The 22,823-nt window shown below is 44.6% G+C and overlaps 1 protein-coding gene across 1 annotated transcript; it reads right to left on the bottom strand.

Moving 5' to 3' along the window:
* Positions 1-2,462: 2,462 nt before the first annotated feature.
* LOC142905584 (exosome complex exonuclease RRP44-like) lies at positions 2,463-21,646 on the bottom strand. The gene is made up of 6 exons (XM_076052211.1): positions 21,516-21,646; positions 20,997-21,164; positions 14,264-14,391; positions 4,905-4,991; positions 4,340-4,496; positions 2,463-2,684 (listed from the first exon to the last, which is right to left on the bottom strand). Exons 1-6 carry the CDS (start codon positions 21,603-21,605, stop codon positions 2,463-2,465), a joined length of 852 nt encoding a protein of 283 aa, XP_075908326.1. The 5' UTR covers positions 21,606-21,646.
* Between the last annotated feature and the right edge of the window lie 1,177 nt (positions 21,647-22,823).

Genomic DNA, 22,823 nt, shown 5'->3' with positions numbered 1-22,823 from the left:
TATCCACGCAGAGTGACAATGTAATGCGGCATGCAAGGCATGCTGGAAAGGACCGGATCCATTGGTCACACATGTGCTTTTTGCCATCTAGAGATCACTTTTTGCATCTACTACTATTTCCCTCATTTGTTTTTATTCTACAAGTACTTTTCTGCCCTTTGAGTTTCTCATTGTTTACAGAAAGCATTAGATTTTCTCTATAATTCTTCCGGATCTGAGGGATTTTACTGTATTTTTAATCTGATGTCCTCTCCGTGACAATACGGGCTCCGTCATGGCAGTTATTTCCAAAGCATATTTAATTGTGACCGTTTTATAATTGAAACGCATTTACATCATTAAATTCAGTTTCAGTTTATTTTGGTATAGCCCTGTGAGCCATCCGGCTCTAATGTATCCACCGGTGTAACTTCCTCTGTAATAGTCCACACTGCCAAATGGCAAAAAAACAGAGCTTCGTATCTCACTGCGTTCTTCCACCTTAAACCAAGTGTCTGTGTGTCTGATAGAAACCTAATCGTAGAGAGATGGTCAGGGGGCTTGGGTCCCAGTGCATTAAGCCAGTCCTGGGTTTAAATGCAGAATTCAGCCGTTCGGGAAATGCCAATGCCTCCCGGTTAAGTGAACACATGCCCTACCTCCTCGTCGAAGGTAACGTTGAGCTTGAGATCTTTGGAGTCAAAGAAAACCGTCCCCTCCAAGCCGTACTTGGGAATGAGCACCACCACAGCGTTCTTGCGCACAAACAGCACGAAGCCCTCTTCGCTCACCACTCCCTTGCTCTTGAAGAACAACTAAGACCACAACAACAGCAGCCGTTAATCACCGCTACGTTGCCAAGAGCAGACACACGCGCATCACTTACCAGGCCCACAATTATTTAACAAAATTTAAGGTATTTTTCTGCATCCCCCCGCTAATTAATTCCAGTTGTGCTATTGGCATCATGTCATGGGGATTATTTTGAGTTCAATCGTGAAGGTACAATGTCAATTGTATTGACTATAATCCTCCATCACCTGACAGAGCCAATCAAATAAAGTTGTCACATCATGGGCAAATGTGCCAAGTAACCAGGTTTTTCAGCATAACACAGAAGAATGCTGAAAAGCAATGTCAAGTGTAGCCAACCAGTACAGCCACGGCACCACCACACGTAAGCGTGCGAATAGAAAACAATTGATTCTTACTACACGCACAATACGATGCCTGCTTTCGTGACCTTAAAAATGGTTTTCAAGAGACGAATGGACGCATTATCAGGTACCTAAGCACACGCCGTGCAAGCTCCACGTGGCCCACACTTCCGCCTCCCACCTGCATGTGGAAAGCTACAGACGAGCGTTGGGCGTACTGCGCCATCTTGTGGCGGTAGTTGAGGTTGTTGCAGAGCTGCTGCTGCTTCTGCTTGTCGGTGAGCGCCGGGTACGTGGGGTCGGCGCCCACGCACACGGCCAGCAGCCGGTGCACAATCACATCCGAGTATCTGTAACGGTACAGGGAGACAACAACAACAACAATATTCACATTTGTTGAAGCCTCTATTTAATATGAAGATTAAATTTACAGTAGATACAGGCTGCAGTATGGCCACGAGATGACAACGGAGCAGCGGTATTAATCCACCAAGCACCGCGATTCATTCTGGTGGATCTCAGCGGGTTTCACGATCCACCAGAAAGCTACGCAAACAATGACTCAGATGGATTTAACGCTGTGATAGAATACTGTACTCTGGCCATACCACGTTCTAGCACCATCTGCTGGTGGAAATTATCTTTGTTAATGTATGAATTTAATTATTTGTTGAGGATTTTTTATTTGTCAACAGATGTAGCGCAAATTGCTGCCTGCTCATATCTGTGTTCTTATTTAAGATCCACAACAAAATCGTTAGCGATCCATGGCAGAATTGTATTTCACTTTTGGCCGCCGCTGCAACACGGCAATGGATTCTTGATTCTGCACGTGGAACACTGTCACCCTCCTTGTAGGCGTTGGTGTTCTCCGGATCCTCTAGTTTTTCCCCAACACAAGCCAAACAACCATTTAAGGAATTGGCCAAACTTCCCGTTTATAGGACCTTTTGGAAAAATAACTCAAAATCTGAATCTTTATCCTGGAGAAATCCGATTCGCGATAAAAGCTCGTTTTGACAGATGTCCAGTAGGTATATGATAGGAGTGCTAAGAAGAGGAAAGGTAAACAAATCAGTAAAAGTAAATAATAGAAAAAAGATATACAAGTTGTATGTTAAACTTAATTCGCACCGTACGTAGCCAACCGTGCTAATTGGAGGTGTGCCGTAATCACAAGTTAACATTGCATAAGTACATCAATTAATAAATAAATTCCTAAATTTGGGAAAGGCAGCACAGTCCCAGACCACACCAAGACAACAACATAGTCCCCTCAATAATCGCGAAGGTCGATTTCACGCGTGTGCCTGACGCCAGAGCACGTCACCGTCGAATGGGTGACGTGAAGTGGGTGTAGATGGCGGTGGCGAGCCCGTAGTGGTGGGTGTCGGGCTCCATGCCGGAGCAGAAGTAGATGGCCTGCATCATGCAGCGCGTGGCCAGGATGCGCAGCAGAGTGTTGAGGTATGGTGGCGCTCCCGGCACCGCCGCCCGGTCCAGGGACTCGGCCAACGCCTTAGCCGAGTCCACCTGGATCTCGATGTTCTGCGCAAAAAAATCGGGCACACCGGCGTTTGTGAGGTGACTATCCCGCACGTGGCTTGTAGTTCAGTGCTGGGGAAGCAGCAAGGGTTGTGGAGTATTGGAAAGAAAACGTTATTCAGCGCACTTCCTGTGGGCATTCAGGTTTCCATAACCTGGCTTGCCAGGAGAAGGCAGTACAGCAAGTGGATTAATCTACATCTGGCACAGTGCCTGGCTGCCTTCCAGCGTTGTCTGTGGTTCGTCACACCTTTTGAGTTGTTCTGCCTCTAAGGGTGAGTGGAAACTATACGGCTACATCTCAAGATAAAGGTAAAAGGTGCAGCCCTGCAATTGCTCGCTCAGGCCAATACTGACATCGTTTCAAGACACCTCTGCTTCACAGTAGGGGGTAGCACATTCCCACCCATTTTGAGCATAATGTTCATCACAATAAGTCGACCTGATATTTCAACATTTCAGTGCTGGAATTTATCTAAAATTAAATACAGTACTACATTTATCGTGATGGTTTTTTGTTGCTTATTTCTGTGGAGTAGCTGGGAAACGAGCCGAGTCCTTCAACTCCCTACACTTGATAACACAGTATGTTCAATGTGGCTGCTGGATTTTGAAGCCAGGGTCCCAGCTGTAATCTCTGGGTCATAGGGTGACCCAGGTGACCCTTGCAAGACCTCAAACAAAAATTTGAGCCACCCGACAACCTCTGAATTCCTTGCGAGGAGGATGATATTGAAGGAAGGTTAACAGCAATCTAGAGACAGTAGAACCCCTCTTAAAGACGGTAATTGGTTCCACGAACACGAGCATTAAAGGATTTGGTCATTAAGCGAGTATAGGAAATACGTGTTAAAAGCTTAATTCGTTCCGATAGCATCGAAAGTTTCCCTTGTTCACCCAAAAAACGTACTTTATAATATTTAAACAATGGATATTAATACATAAAGATACTAACATTATAAACACATCATATTAAAATAAACACTGTTAATAAATGCATGAATTCATTTTGATTTAAAACTTTCGTGACTGCAGGGATTCATATTCTTGGTTCTTTCGGTAAATTCACGTAGAAGGGAAACAATAAAATAATAAAAATATACAACAATAAAATTCTCACGACGTTTCGACTGCAACACAAGCAATCATCATCAGGTGTGAAAACCACAACAAGAAAATTTGAAAAAAGTGGCGGTTATTTTAACGTTAGCACCACGGAGAGAGATTTGATAAGCCATTTCGGGTCTTAATTGATTGATCACGCTTAAGGTGGCTGTCAGAACGCATCCATTATTTTTTGTCTCCCCCCTCCTCTTTTCCGAACATAGATGGACTCGTCCATCTGAACAAACTGTCAAATCTCTCTCCGTGGTGCTAACGTTAAAAATAACTGCCACTTTTTTCAAATTTTCTTGTTGTGGTTTTCACACCTGATGATGATTGCTTGTGTTGCAGTCGAAACGTCGTGATAATTTTATTGTTTTATATTTATTTTATTGTTTTCCTTCTACGTGGCATTAATTCATATTTACTGTACCTACAAGAGCCCGTCGTTAACAGGGAAATGGTCGGTTAAGCCTACACATTGAGCTCTATGTAGGCCCTTGGTTAAGCGATTAGTTAACAAGGGTGGTCGTTAAAAGGGGTTCTAACTCTACCTTTGATTTCGCCGCCTTCACCAAGATGTCGTAGTTGGAAGGCGGAGGCGCCGGGTGGCGTCGGAGCAGCGCACACTCGGGGAATTCGCCTACGATGCGCTCCGCCACGGAGATGTTGGCGAGCAACATGAACTCCTCCACCATCGAGTTGGTCTCCCTGTGTACACGCACCAGTTTCCGCCACCACAACACATCAACCACAAGGGTCAAGATTCTTTATCTTAGATTATTTTGCTGATAATAAATTTCCCACGTGATAAGCCACTTTGTTCAGCTATCATTTGTGGTCAGGGTTTTACTTGGTAAGATAAAAATAGTTTAGTTTTATTTGTATATTTGTTTAAGTTATTTGTTTACCTTTCCAATACTTTGCAATCCTAACGTGTGCTTGTATTGTTTGTTGTTGTAACGTTGTGACCTGCCCCAACTGGACATCTGTGAAAAAAGAGCTTTATAGCTCATCGGATTCTTCCAGTAGAAATATATATATATTTTGATTCTGATAGAGAGATCTGCACAACAGTCGGATCGCAGTCATGGGAGGTGTCTTGTTGACGAGACTCACTTGAGTTCCTTGGTCTGCAGGTCGATCGGGTCGTGGGTTTCGCTGTCCATGTGGAATCGGACCTCAGGGGATGCCAGAGTCAATGCCCTACGGGTGGAGAAGGGACATGAGCGATTATCATGTCCAGCCAAAACAACACAGAATCTTAATATAAGACACTTCACAAACTCAGATATTTGAGTTGAACATGCACAGCTCGTTAAGTCAATCCACTGCTGGATGAGGGCCGCCCCATGTCATACGGGTCGTGGGGTGGTTTTACCGTACTTAACCGTGGTGGTCAGTACGCGTTGGCAAAGGTGGGGGAGCACAGACATGGGAGCATTAAGAAGAGTAAAACAATTTATGTCACTGCATTGTCCTCTATTGCCCACAATGTAGCCCCGCAGCAGCCTGTAACACTCCAATCTAGAAGGATGTTATTAACCAGGTAAAACCTTAACTTCTTTATTGTTGCCTTCATTTCCGCATCTCCAGCTTCTTCAGCCTCCCACTCCCAGCCCCACTCACTTCCCCCCCCCCCCCCGGCATTTTGCCGTGCTCGCCCCTTTAATCCCTCTAGCAGCACCCCACTTCCCCTACCCCACACCCCCCATCTCTATCTCTCCCCCCTTGCCCCCCCCACTCTCTTACCTATATAGCCTCTTGTTACAACAGCCCTTTTTTGCCCACTTCAGCAATTGTTTCTGGCTGTGGTTGTCCCACCTGAAGAAGGACGCTTGTGTTGCGCCCGAAACGTCGTGATTTAATTTAGTTGTTATTTTATTTTACAGTTTTACCTACGTGACTTTACCGAAAAAAACCAGAGTATGAATCCTGTAACACTTGTTTGTGCATGATATTCACCCAAGCCTCATGCATCATGGGGTCAAAAAAGCAACAGGTGCAGCCTTGCAATTGCTTGCTCAAGCCACTGCTGGAAGAAGGGGGCTCCCATAAGAGGCGGCCCCTCTAGGGATACACCCTTTTACAGTCCCTCTCAATGTATTTTAGCATACTCTTCCACGCTGGCCGGATGTCTTAGAAGACACGGGAGTAACCACACTTTACTGCGCCACAGGCGACCTGCCGATCGACTAAATGCGGTGCACACATTAATACAGCTCATCGCTCCAGTGGCGGTGGAGGGGATGAGGATCTTGACAATGAGTTACCCATATTCTTAGTTTTTTCGGTAAAGTCACGTTGAAGAGAAACAACAAAATAACAAAATATATATAAAACAATAAAAAATTCTCACGACGTTTCGACCATAACTCAAACGGTCATCATCAGGTGTGTCGGTTTGCATAAATGTATTTTAAAAACGGCATATTTATTTATTTATATATATTAAAAAAAATAACGTTTGCGTCACGCGCAACGATTGGCAGTTTGCCCAGGACTAGTCCATCTATTTTTTGAAAAGAGGAGGGGGGAGACGAAATTTGTTTTTATGTATGCTGTCTGAAAGCCACTGTAAGCGTGAACAATCAATCAAATCTTTCCAATGATTGCTAAGATAGAATCCATCTTCTCGGTTGAAATTGTCTCTGTGTTTGTATATGTGGATAGCCTCATGAACGAATCTCTCATGGAAGCCAGATGGCTTACAAAGAACCTCCGTCTTGGAAAAGTCAATGGCATGTGAGCCTACTGAATTAGAACAATGATCTGCTACGGCCGAGGTGTTGGTCCTACCGTGTTTAAGGTCTGCTTTATGTTCACGAATGCGGTCCGAGATATGGCGTTTGGTTTCTCCAATGTAACTACTACCACAGAGGCAACTTAGTTTGTAGACACCAGGGTATTGTATGTCCGGAATCACATCTTTTACAGACAGAACCAGATCACGGATTTTATGTAATGTGTTGAAACGGACCTGGATCTTGTGTTTATTCAAGATTTTGGAGATCTTTTTTGTGATCCCAGCAATGTAGGGTAAAGTGATGGTTTTGAAAGGCTCCTCAAGAGGGTTCTTCTTCATGGTTTGAGTGATAGCTTTGCGGATTGTATAGTCGGAGTAACCATTAGCCCTAAGAGCTTGGTGTACGTGCTTGAGTTCACTGCTTATGTGTTCCTGGTCGGATATGCATTGGGCTCTATGATACAGAGTCTTGATGAGAGAATTCTTCTGTGATGGATGGTGGTGGGAATCCGGTTTCAGATAAGCATCCGTATGGGTAGCTTTCCTGTAGACAGAGTGGCTCATTGAACCATCAGGTCTCTTTTTAATTAGGACATCCAAAAAAGGTATCTTGCCATCTATTTCGACTTCCATGGTAAATCTGATGGCTGGGTGTATGGAATTGATGTGGTCGAAGAATTGGTCTAGAGCAGGCCGGCCATGTGGCCAGATGACAAAAGTGTCATCCACGTACCTCTTCCATAAGGTTGGGCGCAGAGTGGCAGTCTGGATGGCGTCAGTCTCAAATTTCTCCATGAAAATGTTAGCTATAACTGGAGAAAGGGGGGAGCCCATTGGGGTGCCCTCAGTTTGTTTGTAGAAAGTTCCATTCCAAGTGAAGTATGTATTGGTTAAACAGTGTCTCACCAGGGGGGGTACCTCAGTGTTTAGTCCTTGATGAACCAAGTCTTCAATGATTGCAATGGTGTCAGGTACAGGAACCTTGGTGAATAAGGAAACTACATCAAAACTGACAAGCAGGTCGTCTGGGGACAGGGAAATACCCTTGATTGTTGATACCAGGTGAGTAGAATTTTGTACCGCAGAGGTGGTCTTTCCAGTGAAAGGACGCAGGATTTCAGACAAAAAACGAGCTAGTTTGTAGGTGGGGGAGCTGATAGTAGAGACTATGGGACGAAGAGGTGTATCAACTTTATGTATTTTTGGTAAGCCGTATAATCTTGGTGGCCTGGCAGCAGAAGGTTTCAACGAAAACTGTTTAGATTGATCAATTAATGCGGTTGAATCAGAAATTATTTTGTTGGTTTGTGTGACGAGGCTGTTGGTGGGATCTCTTTTTATTTTTGTATAACTACCATCGTCGAGTAATCCTTTAATTTTGTTGTTGTATTCTATTTTATCCATGATGACAGTAGCATTGCCTTTGTCAGCTGAGAGAACTACAATATCATTCCTCTTTTTTAATTTATATAATTCAAAACGCTCATCTTTGCTGAGGTTGCTAGCTGGCATCTTAGCGTTTTTGAGGGTTGCAGCGATTTCAGATCTTGCTACGTCTGCAGCGATGTGACCCAGGCCCCTGAGAGCAACGTCTACTTGGGCAATTATATCATTAACTGGTATGTGTTTAGGTGTGACTGCAAAGTTTAGACCTTTAGCTAAAACGGATTTCAGACCATCGGAAATAGAACTGTTACTGCGATTAATTACGACTTTATTAACGTCTAACTTTTTGGTGTGTGGGTCCGGTCTTTTGTTGAAGAGGAGGTTAAATTTGGAAATCAGGTTTTCCTTACATTTGGTCGACATAGTAGCAGCTGAAGAGGCAGTCATATTGTCTACATGTTCCCAATCCGATGTGGACATTATTGCCGTCAATGATAAGTGTGATTTGTAGAGTGTCTTGTCTAACTGATCTAGTTCTGTGCGTATAAGTCTGATTTTTTCTGAGATAAGAGCTAAGCTAGTTTTGAAAAGAATTCGTTTCGCATTAGAAGAAGTTACAGTAGCAGAGGTGAGTGTAAATGCGATTGGTATTACCCCAGAGTCGCGGCATCTCTTCAGGAAGGTGAGAGACTCGATCAGCTGAGCTTTCTTATCCCGGAGTTTGTTGAAGGATCTTAAAGTTATGTGAAAACCCTCCCCGTAGAGGCGATTATATATAAATAAATATGCCGTTTTCAAAATAAATTTATGCAAACCGACACACCTGATGATGACCGTTTGAGTTATGGTCGAAACGTCGTGAAAATGTTTTATTGTTTTATATATATTTTGTTATTTTGTTGTTTCTCTTCAACGTGACTTTACCGAAAAAACTAAGAATATGAATTACTGCAGTCACGAAAGCTTTAAATCAAAATTTAATCGCCTCTACGGGGAGGGTTTTCACATAACTTTAAGATCCTTCAACAAACTCCGGGATAAGAAAGCTCAGCTGATCGAGTCTCTCACCTTCCTGAAGAGATGCCGCGACTCTGGGGTAATACCAATCGCATTTACACTCACCTCTGCTACTGTAACTTCTTCTAATGCGAAACGAATTCTTTTCAAAACTAGCTTAGCTCTTATCTCAGAAAAAATCAGACTTATACGCACAGAACTAGATCAGTTAGACAAGACACTCTACAAATCACACTTATCATTGACGGCAATAATGTCCACATCGGATTGGGAACATCTAGACAATATGACTGCCTCTTCAGCTGCTACTATGTCGACCAAATGTAAAGAAAACCTGATTTCCAAATTTAACCTCCTCTTCAACAAAAGACCGGACCCACACACCAAAAAGTTAGACGTTAATAAAGTCGTAATTAATCGCAGTAACAGTTCTATTTCCGATGGTCTGAAATCCGTTTTAGCTAAAGGTCTAAACTTTGCAGTCACACCTAAACACATACCAGTTAATGATATAATTGCCCAAGTAGACGTTGCTCTCAGGGGCCTGGGTCACATCGCTGCAGACGTAGCAAGATCTGAAATCGCTGCAACCCTCAAAAACGCTAAGATGCCAGCTAGCAACCTCAGCAAAGATGAGCGTTTTGAATTATATAAATTAAAAAAGAGGAATGATATTGTAGTTCTCTCAGCTGACAAAGGCAATGCTACTGTCATCATGGATAAAATAGAATACAACAACAAAATTAAAGGATTACTCGACGATGGTAGTTATACAAAAATAAAAAGAGATCCCACCAACAGCCTCGTCACACAAACCAACAAAATAATTTCTGATTCAACCGCATTAATTGATCAATCTAAACAGTTTTCGTTGAAACCTTCTGCTGCCAGGCCACCAAGATTATACGGCTTACCAAAAATACATAAAGTTGATACACCTCTTCGTCCCATAGTCTCTACTATCAGCTCCCCCACCTACAAACTAGCTCGTTTTTTGTCTGAAATCCTGCGTCCTTTCACTGGAAAGACCACCTCTGCGGTACAATATTCTACTCACCTGGTATCAACAATCAAGGGTATTTCCCTGTCCCCAGACGACCTGCTTGTCAGTTTTGATGTAGTTTCCTTATTCACCAAGGTTCCTGTACCTGACACCATTGCAATCATTGAAGACTTGGTTCATCAAGGACTAAACACTGAGGTACCCCCCTGGTGAGACACTGTTTAACCAATACATACTTCACTTGGAATGAAACTTTCTACAAACAAACTGAGGGCACCCCAATGGGCTCCCCCCTTTCTCCAGTTATAGCTAACATTTTCATGGAGAAATTTGAGACTGACGCCATCCAGACTGCCACTCTGCGCCCAACCTTATGGAAGAGGTACGTGGATGACACTTTTGTCATCTGGCCACATGGCCGGCCTGCTCTAGACCAATTCTTCGACCACATCAATTCCATACACCCAGCCATCAGATTTACCATGGAAGTCGAAATAGATGGCAAGATACCTTTTTTGGATGTCCTAATTAAAAAGAGACCTGATGGTTCAATGAGCCACTCTGTCTACAGGAAAGCTACCCATACGGATGCTTATCTGAAACCGGATTCCCACCACCATCCATCACAGAAGAATTCTCTCATCAAGACTCTGTATCATAGAGCCCAATGCATATCCGACCAGGAACACATAAGCAGTGAACTCAAGCACGTACACCAAGCTCTTAGGGCTAATGGTTACTCCGACTATACAATCCGCAAAGCTATCACTCAAACCATGAAGAAGAACCCTCTTGAGGAGCCTTTCAAAACCATCACTTTACCCTACATTGCTGGGATCACAAAAAAGATCTCCAAAATCTTGAATAAACACAAGATCCAGGTCCGTTTCAACACATTACATAAAATCCGTGATCTGGTTCCGTCTGTAAAAGATGTCATTCCGGACATACAATACCCTGGTGTCTACAAACTAAGTTGCCTCTGTGGTAGTAGTTACATTGGAGAAACCAAACGCCATATCTCGGACCGCATTCGTGAACATAAAGCAGACCTTAAACACGGTAGGACCAACACCTCGGCCGTAGCAGATCATTGTTCTAATTCAGTAGGCTCACATGCCATTGACTTTTCCAAGACGGAGGTTCTTTGTAAGCCATCTGGCTTCCATGAGAGATTCGTTCATGAGGCTATCCACATATACAAACACAGAGACAATTTCAACCGAGAAGATGGATTCTATCTTAGCAATCATTGGAAAGATTTGATAAATCATTTCACTTCTTGATTGATTGTTCACGCTTACAGTGGCTTTCAGACAGCATACATAAAAACAAATTTCGTCTCCCCCCTCCTCTTTTCAAAAAATAGATGGACTAGTCCTGGGCAAACTGCCAATCGTTGCGCGTGACGCAAACGTTTTTTTAAAATATAAATAAATAAATATGCCGTTTTCAAAATACATTTATGCAAACCGACACACCTGATGATGACCGTTTGAGTTATGGTCGAAACGTCGTGAGAATTTTTTATTGTTTTATATATATTTTGTTATTTTGTTGTTTCTCTTCAACGTGACTTTACCGAAAAAACTAAGAATATGAATTACTGCAGTCACGAAAGCTTTAAATCAAAATTTAATCGCCTCTACGGGGAGGGTTTTCACATAACTTTAAGATCCTTCAACAAACTCCGGGATAAGAAAGCTCAGCTGATCGAGTCTCTCACCTTCCTGAAGAGATGCCGCGACTCTGGGGTAATACCAATCGCATTTACACTCACCTCTGCTACTGTAACTTCTTCTAATGCGAAACGAATTCTTTTCAAAACTAGCTTAGCTCTTATCTCAGAAAAAATCAGACTTATACGCACAGAACTAGATCAGTTAGACAAGACACTCTACAAATCACACTTATCATTGACGGCAATAATGTCCACATCGGATTGGGAACATGTAGACAATATGACTGCCTCTTCAGCTGCTACTATGTCGACCAAATGTAAGGAAAACCTGATTTCCAAATTTAACCTCCTCTTCAACAAAAGACCGGACCCACACACCAAAAAGTTAGACGTTAATAAAGTCGTAATTAATCGCAGTAACAGTTCTATTTCCGATGGTCTGAAATCCGTTTTAGCTAAAGGTCTAAACTTTGCAGTCACACCTAAACACATACCAGTTAATGATATAATTGCCCAAGTAGACGTTGCTCTCAGGGGCCTGGGTCACATCGCTGCAGACGTAGCAAGATCTGAAATCGCTGCAACCCTCAAAAACGCTAAGATGCCAGCTAGCAACCTCAGCAAAGATGAGCGTTTTGAATTATATAAATTAAAAAAGAGGAATGATATTGTAGTTCTCTCAGCTGACAAAGGCAATGCTACTGTCATCATGGATAAAATAGAATACAACAACAAAATTAAAGGATTACTCGGCGATGGTAGTTATACAAAAATAAAAAGAGATCCCACCAACAGCCTCGTCACACAAACCAACAAAATAATTTCTGATTCAACCGCATTAATTGATCAATCTAAACAGTTTTCGTTGAAACCTTCTGCTGCCAGGCCACCAAGATTATACGGCTTACCAAAAAATACATAAAGTTGACACACCTCTTCGTCCCATAGTCTCTACTATCAGCTCCCCCACCTACAAACTAGCTCGTTTTTTGTCTGAAATCCTGCGTCCTTTCACTGGAAAGACCACCTCTGCGGTACAAAATTCTACTCACCTGGTATCAACAATCAAGGGTATTTCCCTGTCCCCAGACGACCTGCTTGTCAGTTTTGATGTAGTTTCCTTATTCACCAAGGTTCCTGTACCTGACACCATTGCAATCATTGAAGACTTGGTTCATCAAGGACTAAACACTGAGGTACCCCCCCTGGTGAGACACTGTTTAACCAATACATACTTCACTTGGAATGGAACTTTCTACAAACAAACTGAGGGCACCCCAATGGGCTCCCCCCTTTCTCCAGTTATAGCTAACATTTTCATGGAGAAATTTGAGACTGACGCCATCCAGACTGCCACTCTGCGCCCAACCTTATGGAAGAGGTACGTGGATGACACTTTTGTCATCTGGCCACATGGCCGGCCTGCTCTAGACCAATTCTTCGACCACATCAATTCCATACACCCAGCCATCAGATTTACCATGGAAGTCGAAATAGATGGCAAGATACCTTTTTTGGATGTCCTAATTAAAAAGAGACCTGATGGTTCAATGAGCCACTCTGTCTACAGGAAAGCTACCCATACGGATGCTTATCTGAAACCGGATTCCCACCACCATCCATCACAGAAGAATTCTCTCATCAAGACTCTGTATCATAGAGCCCAATGCATATCCGACCAGGAACACATAAGCAGTGAACTCAAGCACGTACACCAAGCTCTTAGGGCTAATGGTTACTCCGACTATACAATCCGCAAAGCTATCACTCAAACCATGAAGAAGAACCCTCTTGAGGAGCCTTTCAAAACCATCACTTTACCCTACATTGCTGGGATCACAAAAAAGATCTCCAAAATCTTGAATAAACACAAGATCCAGGTCCGTTTCAACACATTACATAAAATCCGTGATCTGGTTCCGTCTGTAAAAGATGTGATTCCGGACATACAATACCCTGGTGTCTACAAACTAAGTTGCCTCTGTGGTAGTAGTTACATTGGAGAAACCAAACGCCATATCTCGGACCGCATTCGTGAACATAAGCAGACCTTAAACACGGTAGGACCAACACCTCGGCCGTAGCAGATCATTGTTCTAATTCAGTAGGCTCACATGCCATTGACTTTTCCAAGACGGAGGTTCTTTGTAAGCCATCTGGCTTCCATTAGAGATTCGTTCATGAGGCTATCCACATATACAAACACAGAGACAATTTCAACCGAGAAGATGGATTCTATCTTAGCAATCATTGGAAAGATTTGATAAATCATTACACTTCTTGATTGATTGTTCACGCTTACAGTGGCTTTCAGACAGCATACATAAAAACAAATTTCGTCTCCCCCCTCCTCTTTTCAAAAAATAGATGGACTAGTCCTGGGCAAACTGCCAATCGTTGCGCGTGACGCAAACGTTATATATATTTAATATAAATAAATAAATATGCCGTTTTCAAAATACATTTATGCAAACCGACACACCTGATGATGACCGTTTGAGTTATGGTCGAAACGTCGTGAGAATTTTTTATTGTTTTATATATATTTTGTTATTTTGTTGTTTCTCTTCAACGTGACTTTACCGAAAAAACTAAGAATATGAATTACTGCAGTCACGAAAGCTTTAAATCAAAAAATGAGTTACCCGTTTTGAATGCGCCTCTGCTTGAGGATCTTGGCCAGGGAGTTGAGGCCACGCAAGCTGCTGGTGACCGGATCCTTCCGCCCAGCGTCGTCCATCATTAGCTGAGCCTCTGCGTACGTCAGAGACGCCTGCGGGGATACGATGAACACACCACGGGTGAACCATGGGGTCCTCGCAATTACACAATGCCCACGCCTGATCCAAGCCCAAGCCAGAACTCAACAGATGTCTACGTGGCTCCCGATGACCACTGAGGGTTACGCTTACCCAAAGAAAGTAAAATTGATATATTTTTTTAATTCTCAAAGCTGGAATTTAACCAAATTTAGTGCAATGTAATTTGGTGGTCTTTCGTGCAGTGAGTTTAACACGTAGGCTTTCGTGACCAATATCATCCATAATACAGGTTGTTTGGGTTAGATTGTGTAAATACATAAATGTGTCGTTAAACCCGCCACCACCCGACACAGCCGACTAGTAAGGGTTGTCACATAAACAGAACGTGGCCAATTCGTCACTGGTACAACACACCGGTGTGCTGTACTCGTGACGAATTGGCATGTTCTGTTTACGTGACAACCCTTATTAGTTGGCTGTGTCGGGTGGGGGTGGGTTTAATGACACATTTACATATTTACACGATCTAACCTAAAAAAACAAACCTGTGTTTTGTGCAGTGATTGTTGACTGGACAGAGACCATCAACTCACTACTTTCATGTCCTACCTCGCACCTCCGATTAGCACAGTTGGCTACGTACGGTGCGAAAGAAGTTCAACATGCATACTACCACTTGTGAACCCGTTTCATCTCGCTACACTTGTGAACTCAGAGGTGCAAGCTCAACGCTCTGACCTCTCAGCCATCCGGAAACCTCAACTGCACTAACATAGCAAGGCACCGATACAATACACGTGAAAGCAAACGAGAGTTTTACAAAAACTGAACGTCTGTGGGGGGGGGGGGGGGAATCACCTTGGAATTGATGATGCTCTTGGTAAAACGTGTGCTCACAATCTCAGCCTTTGGAGTCATCTCCCATATGCACGAGAACGCCAGCCTGCACGCGCACAGCACATGCACCGTCGCCATTCACCGTCGAGTGGCAGAGTCGTCGACATTGGAGTGGTGCAGGGTGTTCACTCAGGAAAGCCTCGCAAAGTCTCGAGACTCTTTTTCAGGAGGGTCTTGCCAAGTTTTTGGTAGTCGAGTCATTCTTTCAGCAGCGGGATGTTTGGCCAAATACCGGTTTGGGTTGTTACAAATTACTCAAATGGAATATATATGTAGCAACCATTGTTCGACTGCAAAAGCTTTGCAGTACCCTCCCGAAGTTATGAGATTCAGTGAGGCTTTCCATGGTTAAGGATCATAGTAGTAATAACACGTTTATGTTAGCGATGAGAGGAAACCTGATAACCTGGAGTCAACCCATGCTAAATAGGGGGAGAACATACAAAATCTACATGGAAAGGCAACCAAGTCGGGCATCAATCTTAGGCCATTCTTGCTGTGAGACATGTGTTACCATTGTGCCATCCTGGTTTGGCTGCTTATGTATGTACACATGCTTGTGTGGATCTGTACAATGACACTTAAACAGTGCCACGCATCATGGGATTACATGTGCACCTGGCAACAACGCACGTTAGCTGCTGAGTATGGGTTGCAATGTGCACACTCGCGAGTTCACAGTTGTTGGTGCATCTCACCGGTCGACGTTGGATCTCAAGGAACACAGGTTTGAGCTCAATAACTCTGGCACCATATCAATCCTCTGCAGGCGCACAAACACATAAACGCAACAACTTCTCTGTCAATAAACACAATCTGGCAAATACATATGCACCAACTCAACGAGTGTTTTGCAAGCAAACCCACACATGATTAAGTCACCTGCAGGTAACTGTTCAGCAAGGGGATATTTTCGCGAATGCCAGTTAAGATTGTATGGGTTTTATTTAGAGGAAATCTGATGAATCCAGAGGAAACCCATTCACTAACAGGGGGGAGAACAAACAAAGCTGCAAGCAAAAAGGCACAAGAGTTGAGTAATCAAACCCAGCGTCTCCTTGCTGCAAGGCACGAGTGTTACCACTGCGCCGATAGCCTGCCGCTCATGATGTCACGGTACATCATATTATAAGAAATCCACAAAAATCACCTCGTTTAAAACATCATGAGAGATATTTAGCATTGTTGTTGCACATTTTTTAAATTCTAATTCATTTTTAAGTTATCGTTATTCATACGGGAAGTACTGAAAAGCACGCAAAAAAATGTGGTGAAAATGTCAAATACAATTACAAAGTTGTGGGGAAACTGGTACCGCGATGATCGTTACATCGTAATATTTTACATCATGTCGTAAAGTTAAGAATGAAAGGATGAAATCGGCGGGTCGTAAAACACTTGATATTGTGGCAACAAGAAATCCACATCTCACCTTCTCACACAGGTAAACTGTGGTACCACGCAGAGATGCCTCCTCATCCAAGGCATTCCCCGGCCGGATAAAATAGCTCACATCGGCGATGTGTACCCCAACCTAGAACACACATTAATACACCGTCACCACCCTCACATGCATGGATGTGTAATGACAGGGTGATACCTGCCGGCCTGTAAGGGTAATTAAGGTTATAGCTGCATTACATAATGCCTTATTATGAAGGGGCGTATCTGGGGTAAAGGTCAACGGCGGAGTCAGTCGAGAAGCTCCGGGAACCATCCCGAAGGGCCTAGAAGGTTCTAGAAAGGGGGCGTGGCCAGAGGTGGAGCTTGGCCACTCCAGGCAGATATAAAGAGCACCGAATCAGAACTTCGGGGCTGTTAGCGTGGGGTCTGGGTCCTGGTTGCGTCGCTACGGTCGTCATCTCTTCGTCTCCGACCACGTGGCTGGTTCTTCTGCAAGAGCAGCTCTGTCTCCGCCGCTACGCTCGTCAACCAGCCAGCGTAGCTACGCAGGACGCAAATGGGCTGCGTGTTTGTACAGCCTAGGTGTAGCCGCGTTACGAAGTGTATCGCCCTGTGTGCTTTTAATAAATAAGACGCCTTCTACTAGACGTCTGGCGGAAGTCGCTCACTCCACATGCATGCATAACCTCCACCATAGCCACTCCAACCAAAGCACAATAATGTGAAATGAAATGCACACCCATTACTACCTGGTGCATTCATTGTGAACCAGGCATTCGGCCAGTGACGTGGACACTTAGGCCAGTGGGGTCTTAGCCATGGCTTGGCTCAGGCTTGGCTCTCGCGCAACATGCATTGAGATTATTTCTATTATTTTGGCTGCTATAAATGTCCAAATGATGGGCCACTTTGTTGAGCTATTCAGTTGTGGCCAGGTCACTAATCAAAAGTAAATCAATACCTCAGTGGGCTTTTCATGGTAAGATGGGGATGGTTTAGTTGTATTTGTTTGTGTTTGGGTTATTTGTTGATCTTTCTTGTACTTTGCACTACTATTATGTTTTTGTACTGTTTGCTGTTGTAACGTTCTTACCCGCCTCTACTGGACATGTGAAAAATAGCTTTATAGCTCATTGGATTCCTCCAGTATAAATATTCTGATTCTAATTCTCAATAAGCCACATCAAAGCAACGCTTAAAACCCAAGCTGCCTCTAAGCATGGTTCCAGCCCTGAGCCTCCGTGTCCCTTGTGCCTCCACGTATATCTCTGCATGCTCCCAGCCACGCTCAGAATTTCCGTGAGCTGAGCCTGAGCCAAGGCACAGCTGAGCCACTCATACTTCTTTGGAGGCAACGGAGCAGATCAAGCCAGAACCAAGCCATGTTGAAGTCAGTCCTGAGCCGAGCAGAGACCAAGAATACGGGCACTAAGGCAACAATGTTTGGAAACTTAATAACAGGAATATTGTCCACCCCTTTGTCAATCCACTGCAGGATGAGGGCTTCTCCATGCCGTAATGGGTTGCGATTGTCATTTGACCTTGCTTTGTTACGATGGTCAATGCAGGTGGTGAAGGGGAGAACTTGGGCAGTTTTTTTTAGATATCACTCTGTACCGGTGTTAGCCATGACTGGAACTAAACCAGCTTGACAGGATGAATGTGCAGTGCACTTATCATTGTGCCACTTAAACTCCCCTTGTAACCTCCGCTAGCATTGACAAAACCATGAAAGGAATAGGCACGAATTACCGCGACCGTGACCACGATTACCACCACCAAATGAATACCTCGGTGTTCCCATTGTCGAGCGGTTTGCAGTGTAGGGCATCGTCGATGTCTGTGCAGCCTGGAGGATCCACACTGCAGATGGACAACGCACGAAGGTCCTCCCTGCCAGCCTGGTCCTTGTACGGGACACACACAGCACCAGGTTCAACAAAACGCTGCCTTACAACAAACAAAACACAGGGTGAGCCATACATGGGTAAACCAACTTCATTCTAATGGCGTTCTATCTTCTCAATAGGCGACTGAATATTCTGAAAGTACAGTCCGTTCTCCTATAACTCTGCGTGTTTTCATATCGTGAATTATATATAATACGATGAATGCATTAGGGAACACATTTTTTCATAACATGGATGCGAATTGGATAAAAGGCGATCGAGTGAACAGAACTGCGTTGTGCGAGGCAGAATAAGCGGTTGTACGGTTGCCTCGGTGTAGCATCACACAAGGCGGGATGTTTCTGGATGCTTCTAGATGCTACTCACGTACCCGAAGTCTTTGTTAAGCCTGCGTACGCATCTCACGTGTTATCGCGGACTGTGCTTTACCCTATATTATTTATCATGCGATTTTTCCACAATTCGGTGTTCTTCAGGAACGCAAGTACAGCGTTATAGGAAAAAAGTCTGTAGTCCCCTTGCTCCATTCATTTATGTACTGGACCATCTCCACGGCTACTGCAAAGTCCTCCATATCCTGGCTCACCACTTTGATCCGCATCTCTCGAGGCCTGCCTCTCGGGTCTCCGCCCTGGTGCTTCCATAAGTCCATCGCCTTCATTCCTCCGATGTGAATTTCCTCTCTTCTTACGATGATGTGTCCGAGCCATCGACTTTCTTTCAGGTCGACGGCTTTTCTATATACGGTCTGTGGTAAAGGCGTAGAGCCCCGTGGCTTCTCGTTCATGACAGTGCAACGGAAGGACCTCGACTGGAGGGAGAGCTCCAGAGAGGTCCTCTAGAAGGTATTCTACGCAGGCCAAACATCTTGAAACTATTGCGGTTTGACAGCACGATGATGATGATGGGGGGTGTTTTCGCATTTGTCTATTGTCGGGGGCCTATACGTCGGGGGCCACACGTCATGGGCCACACCAAAGGCCACCCAGGGGCCACCAGTGGCCCGTGGGCCTTGTAATAAAGAACATTGAAGTAAAGGATTCTCACATGCACGACCGAACACACCAACACACCGCAGGCGTAAGAATTGAACTCAATCGATGAATTGACATATCGTCACACGTCTCATGCGTACCTCTGCTGTGATGCTGAACGTGGGAGGGGGCAGGCATGCAAGTACGGCCTGGCTGAAGGGCTGGTGTGGCACGTCGTGCTCCAGCAGCAGCACCTCCGTCTCCGTCTCCTTATCCCCACATTCGCCCAGAGAGCGCACAAAATGGCCCTGCACAAGCACACCGACGATTAGCACGGTTGTCTACGTATGGTACGGAAGAAGTTCAACATGCATATGCACATACGTGGCCAATCGTCACCGGTATCCCTTTTCCACTGGTACATTGGAACCCAGACAGTGCAGATCTCTCGAAGTGTCTGTGGTCACCCACTGGTTTTTTGCCGTGTCGAACCAGAACCAAACCGTAGTATGCTGGCCCCACAAGGCATCCAAATATATCCGGGGGCCGAGCAGGGCCAGGGGCGGGGCTAGCGACACGTTAATTGTGTGACGGCAGTCAGTACACCGCGGGGACGTGGCACCACAGCATCATCTGCACGTGCCTAGCCTTGTTCAAAGCATTGACCGTCCATGGCATGGATCCGCTTTTGCAGTGGATAAACAACCTGCAGCCTACTAAACCGTGCCAGCCATGGTGTCGCTCGGTTGTGCAGTGGCAAATAGGTATGAAAAGCACAACCACAATGCCAACCTTGTACCTAACGTACATTATGCAGAATATTAACCGACATCTGTTTAAACAAAGATACAACCCAAAGAATACATCTTAACAATATATTTAACTTTTCACCAATTTTGTTTCTCATTGTGTTAATGGTATTGCACAAGACAAGCAATCTATACAAACCCTTCGTGGTCAAGGACGACCCACAGGAGCAGACATAACAGAGCTACTTCTAAGATCCATTGAAGTGAAATGCAGTCCAAATTGTAGGGGGGCAGTGCTTTTCCAACCACTCTGCCAATCAAAGTAATGTTCATCACATGGCAGTCAAACGCAGTAGTTTTCTCAGAGATGGAAATCAAACAATCGAAGTGCACGACCAAATTTAATATCGTTTTTGGTGCAGTTATTGGTGACTGGGCTGAGACTATCAACTTACAACACCTTAATAACCTAGGTTGAATCACAGGTGAGTTTGCCATGCTTTCAAACAAAAAAATATCACAGTGGTGCCACTTCATCCACCCTGACTTCCAATTCACCGTGTCACCGTTCGTGTTTTGGGTTCGACGGCTGTATTGCATACAGAGCCGCGTGGCCGCGCGTCAAGTGACAGAAGGATGAGCCCGACGATGCCGACCACGGGACAGACGGGTGAGGTGTCACGGCGTCCGGGGCGTCACGGTGCAGTCGTACGTTCGGGTAGCGGGAGTGTCGCAGCCAGCCACCGATGGCCACCACGATGCGGTGGGCCTGCAGGGACGCTGCTTGTCTTGTCTCCACCCGCACTCGTGGCATGCGGCGGTCCGCGGGCGTGAACAGGTGGCGGGTGGCCTGCAACACGCCCAATGAGCCCCCAGTAAGGCATTCAACAAACTGTTTGGGCAAGTGCCGTCAGCACACACCTATTCAAGCTGGTACGGCAAACGACGGGGTGGGTACGGCCAGCACCATGCCCGACCGCCTTTGTCTCCACAGCGCTGATGTTTACATGCCACATCAGAGACTCATTTATGGCCGAGTCGACCTAGGGAAGGGCCCAAGACAGGTTCAGACATTTGGCGCTGTTTATTGGTTATGAGCGATAAATATAATCCAACTCGGGTCCCAGGATTCGTAGCGCAGCGCGCTAACCGCTACATTACCGCTCCCCACACGTACACACACACATGCAGATCAGCCCACCTCCTTGATTGGGCTGGGCATGAGCATGCCGCACAGCGGCCTCGAGTTCCGCTTGATGATGCCGACCACTTTGCCAGTGGGCCGACGCATCTTCCCACTTTCGGCTTTCAGCTGGAGACCAAAACAAAGGACAAACATCGTGTTGCGTAATCTAAGCAAGAGCGACGACAGCAGCAGCAGCTGGGATAGCACCGGGAGATGACAACGCAAACTCAAATGAGCACTCACCACAGTAGCGTCTCTCTCACACACTGAAATAATGAAATAACTATTTTTTTAACCAACTCACTGCATAACACAATACAATTTGGCTTGAAGGGGAAGGAGCAATCCAAAACAATAGCGCTTAACCTGCGGATGTGGTTTCATGCTGTGTCTCATCAATGTCAATAATGAGACTGACGCTTTGTTAAAATGACAAAAGATCACAGTGAGGAGTCCTCCGTAAATATTTATAAGTTAAAACAGTTCTGGCGATTGATAGAATCAACCGGAACACGCCCATCAGATACCACACGTTTAAAAAAAAAACGCGTAAGCTTTTGCGACCAATATTATCTACAACAAAGGTTACCCTCCCATCTAATTCACAATTTGATGCTTAATCTCTCGATTCTTTATGATTTCACTGATTGACATTTTCTCTTACCTGCTTAGCACATCAGTCACCCTATATGTGTTTAATGTTTACGTAACGTTTTAATAAGTATAACTGTGCAATGATCAGCCTATAAATAATCTGCCCAAGCCAACTTGCACTACATGCGATTTAATATCTAACACTTGTTTATGTTTGTGCAATATTGTCGACTTTTCATAAACCACAGTTGTTTTCGTGCCAATTTCAATTAACTTCATTGCTGTACTTTATTATGTTTTGCATTTTGTCACTGTGGTATGTATGCATGTAGAACTTATTTCGCACCGTACACAGCCAACCATGCTAATCGGAGGTGCGCGGAAAGGACAACAATCTAAATACAAAAAGCAGTTCTAAAGAAATTAGTTTTCAATATAGAGGCCACCCTGTGACCCAGGTCACTCTCGCAAATGATACGTGTCCTGATCTCTTGAGTTCTAATTAAGTTAATTAAAATAAACATTAAAAAGGAGCTCAGACCGTGGAAGCGACGCCGTGTTGAGCCTGGATATGCATAACAGGTGGTATAGGCTCTGCGCCAAAATGGCAGGCAGCAGAGCGCAGTACAGCAAAATGAACTGTTGTCCTGTCCTTCTATGCTCCTGATCTATGCCCCCCCCCCGTTCACCAACCCGCATCGAAGTATGGTCAAATAACCCCTACGTACA

The sequence above is a fragment of the Petromyzon marinus genome, chromosome 55 (assembly GCF_048934315.1).
Source record: "Petromyzon marinus isolate PM22_M1 ecotype Great Lakes invasive population chromosome 55, UKy_Petmar_22M1.pri1.0, whole genome shotgun sequence".
In the NCBI taxonomy this organism is placed as follows: domain Eukaryota; kingdom Metazoa; phylum Chordata; class Hyperoartia; order Petromyzontiformes; family Petromyzontidae; genus Petromyzon; species Petromyzon marinus.
Note: the sequence above shows the minus strand (reverse complement) of the source record. Positions and strands in the feature narration are given on the sequence as shown.

Coding starts and splice junctions, on each gene's coding strand:
- LOC142905584 (XM_076052211.1), bottom strand. CDS start 21,605: ATGCGTCGGCCCACTGGCAAAGTGGTCGGCATCATCAAGCGGAACTCG. Junction 21,165..21,515: donor TGCCCAGCCCAATCAAGGAG/GTGGGCTGATCT, acceptor GGCGTGTTGCAG/GCCACCCGCCACCTGTTCAC. Junction 4,497..4,904: donor CTGCAGACCAAGGAACTCAA/GTGAGTCTCGTC, acceptor GCGTGTACACAG/GGAGACCAACTCGATGGTGG.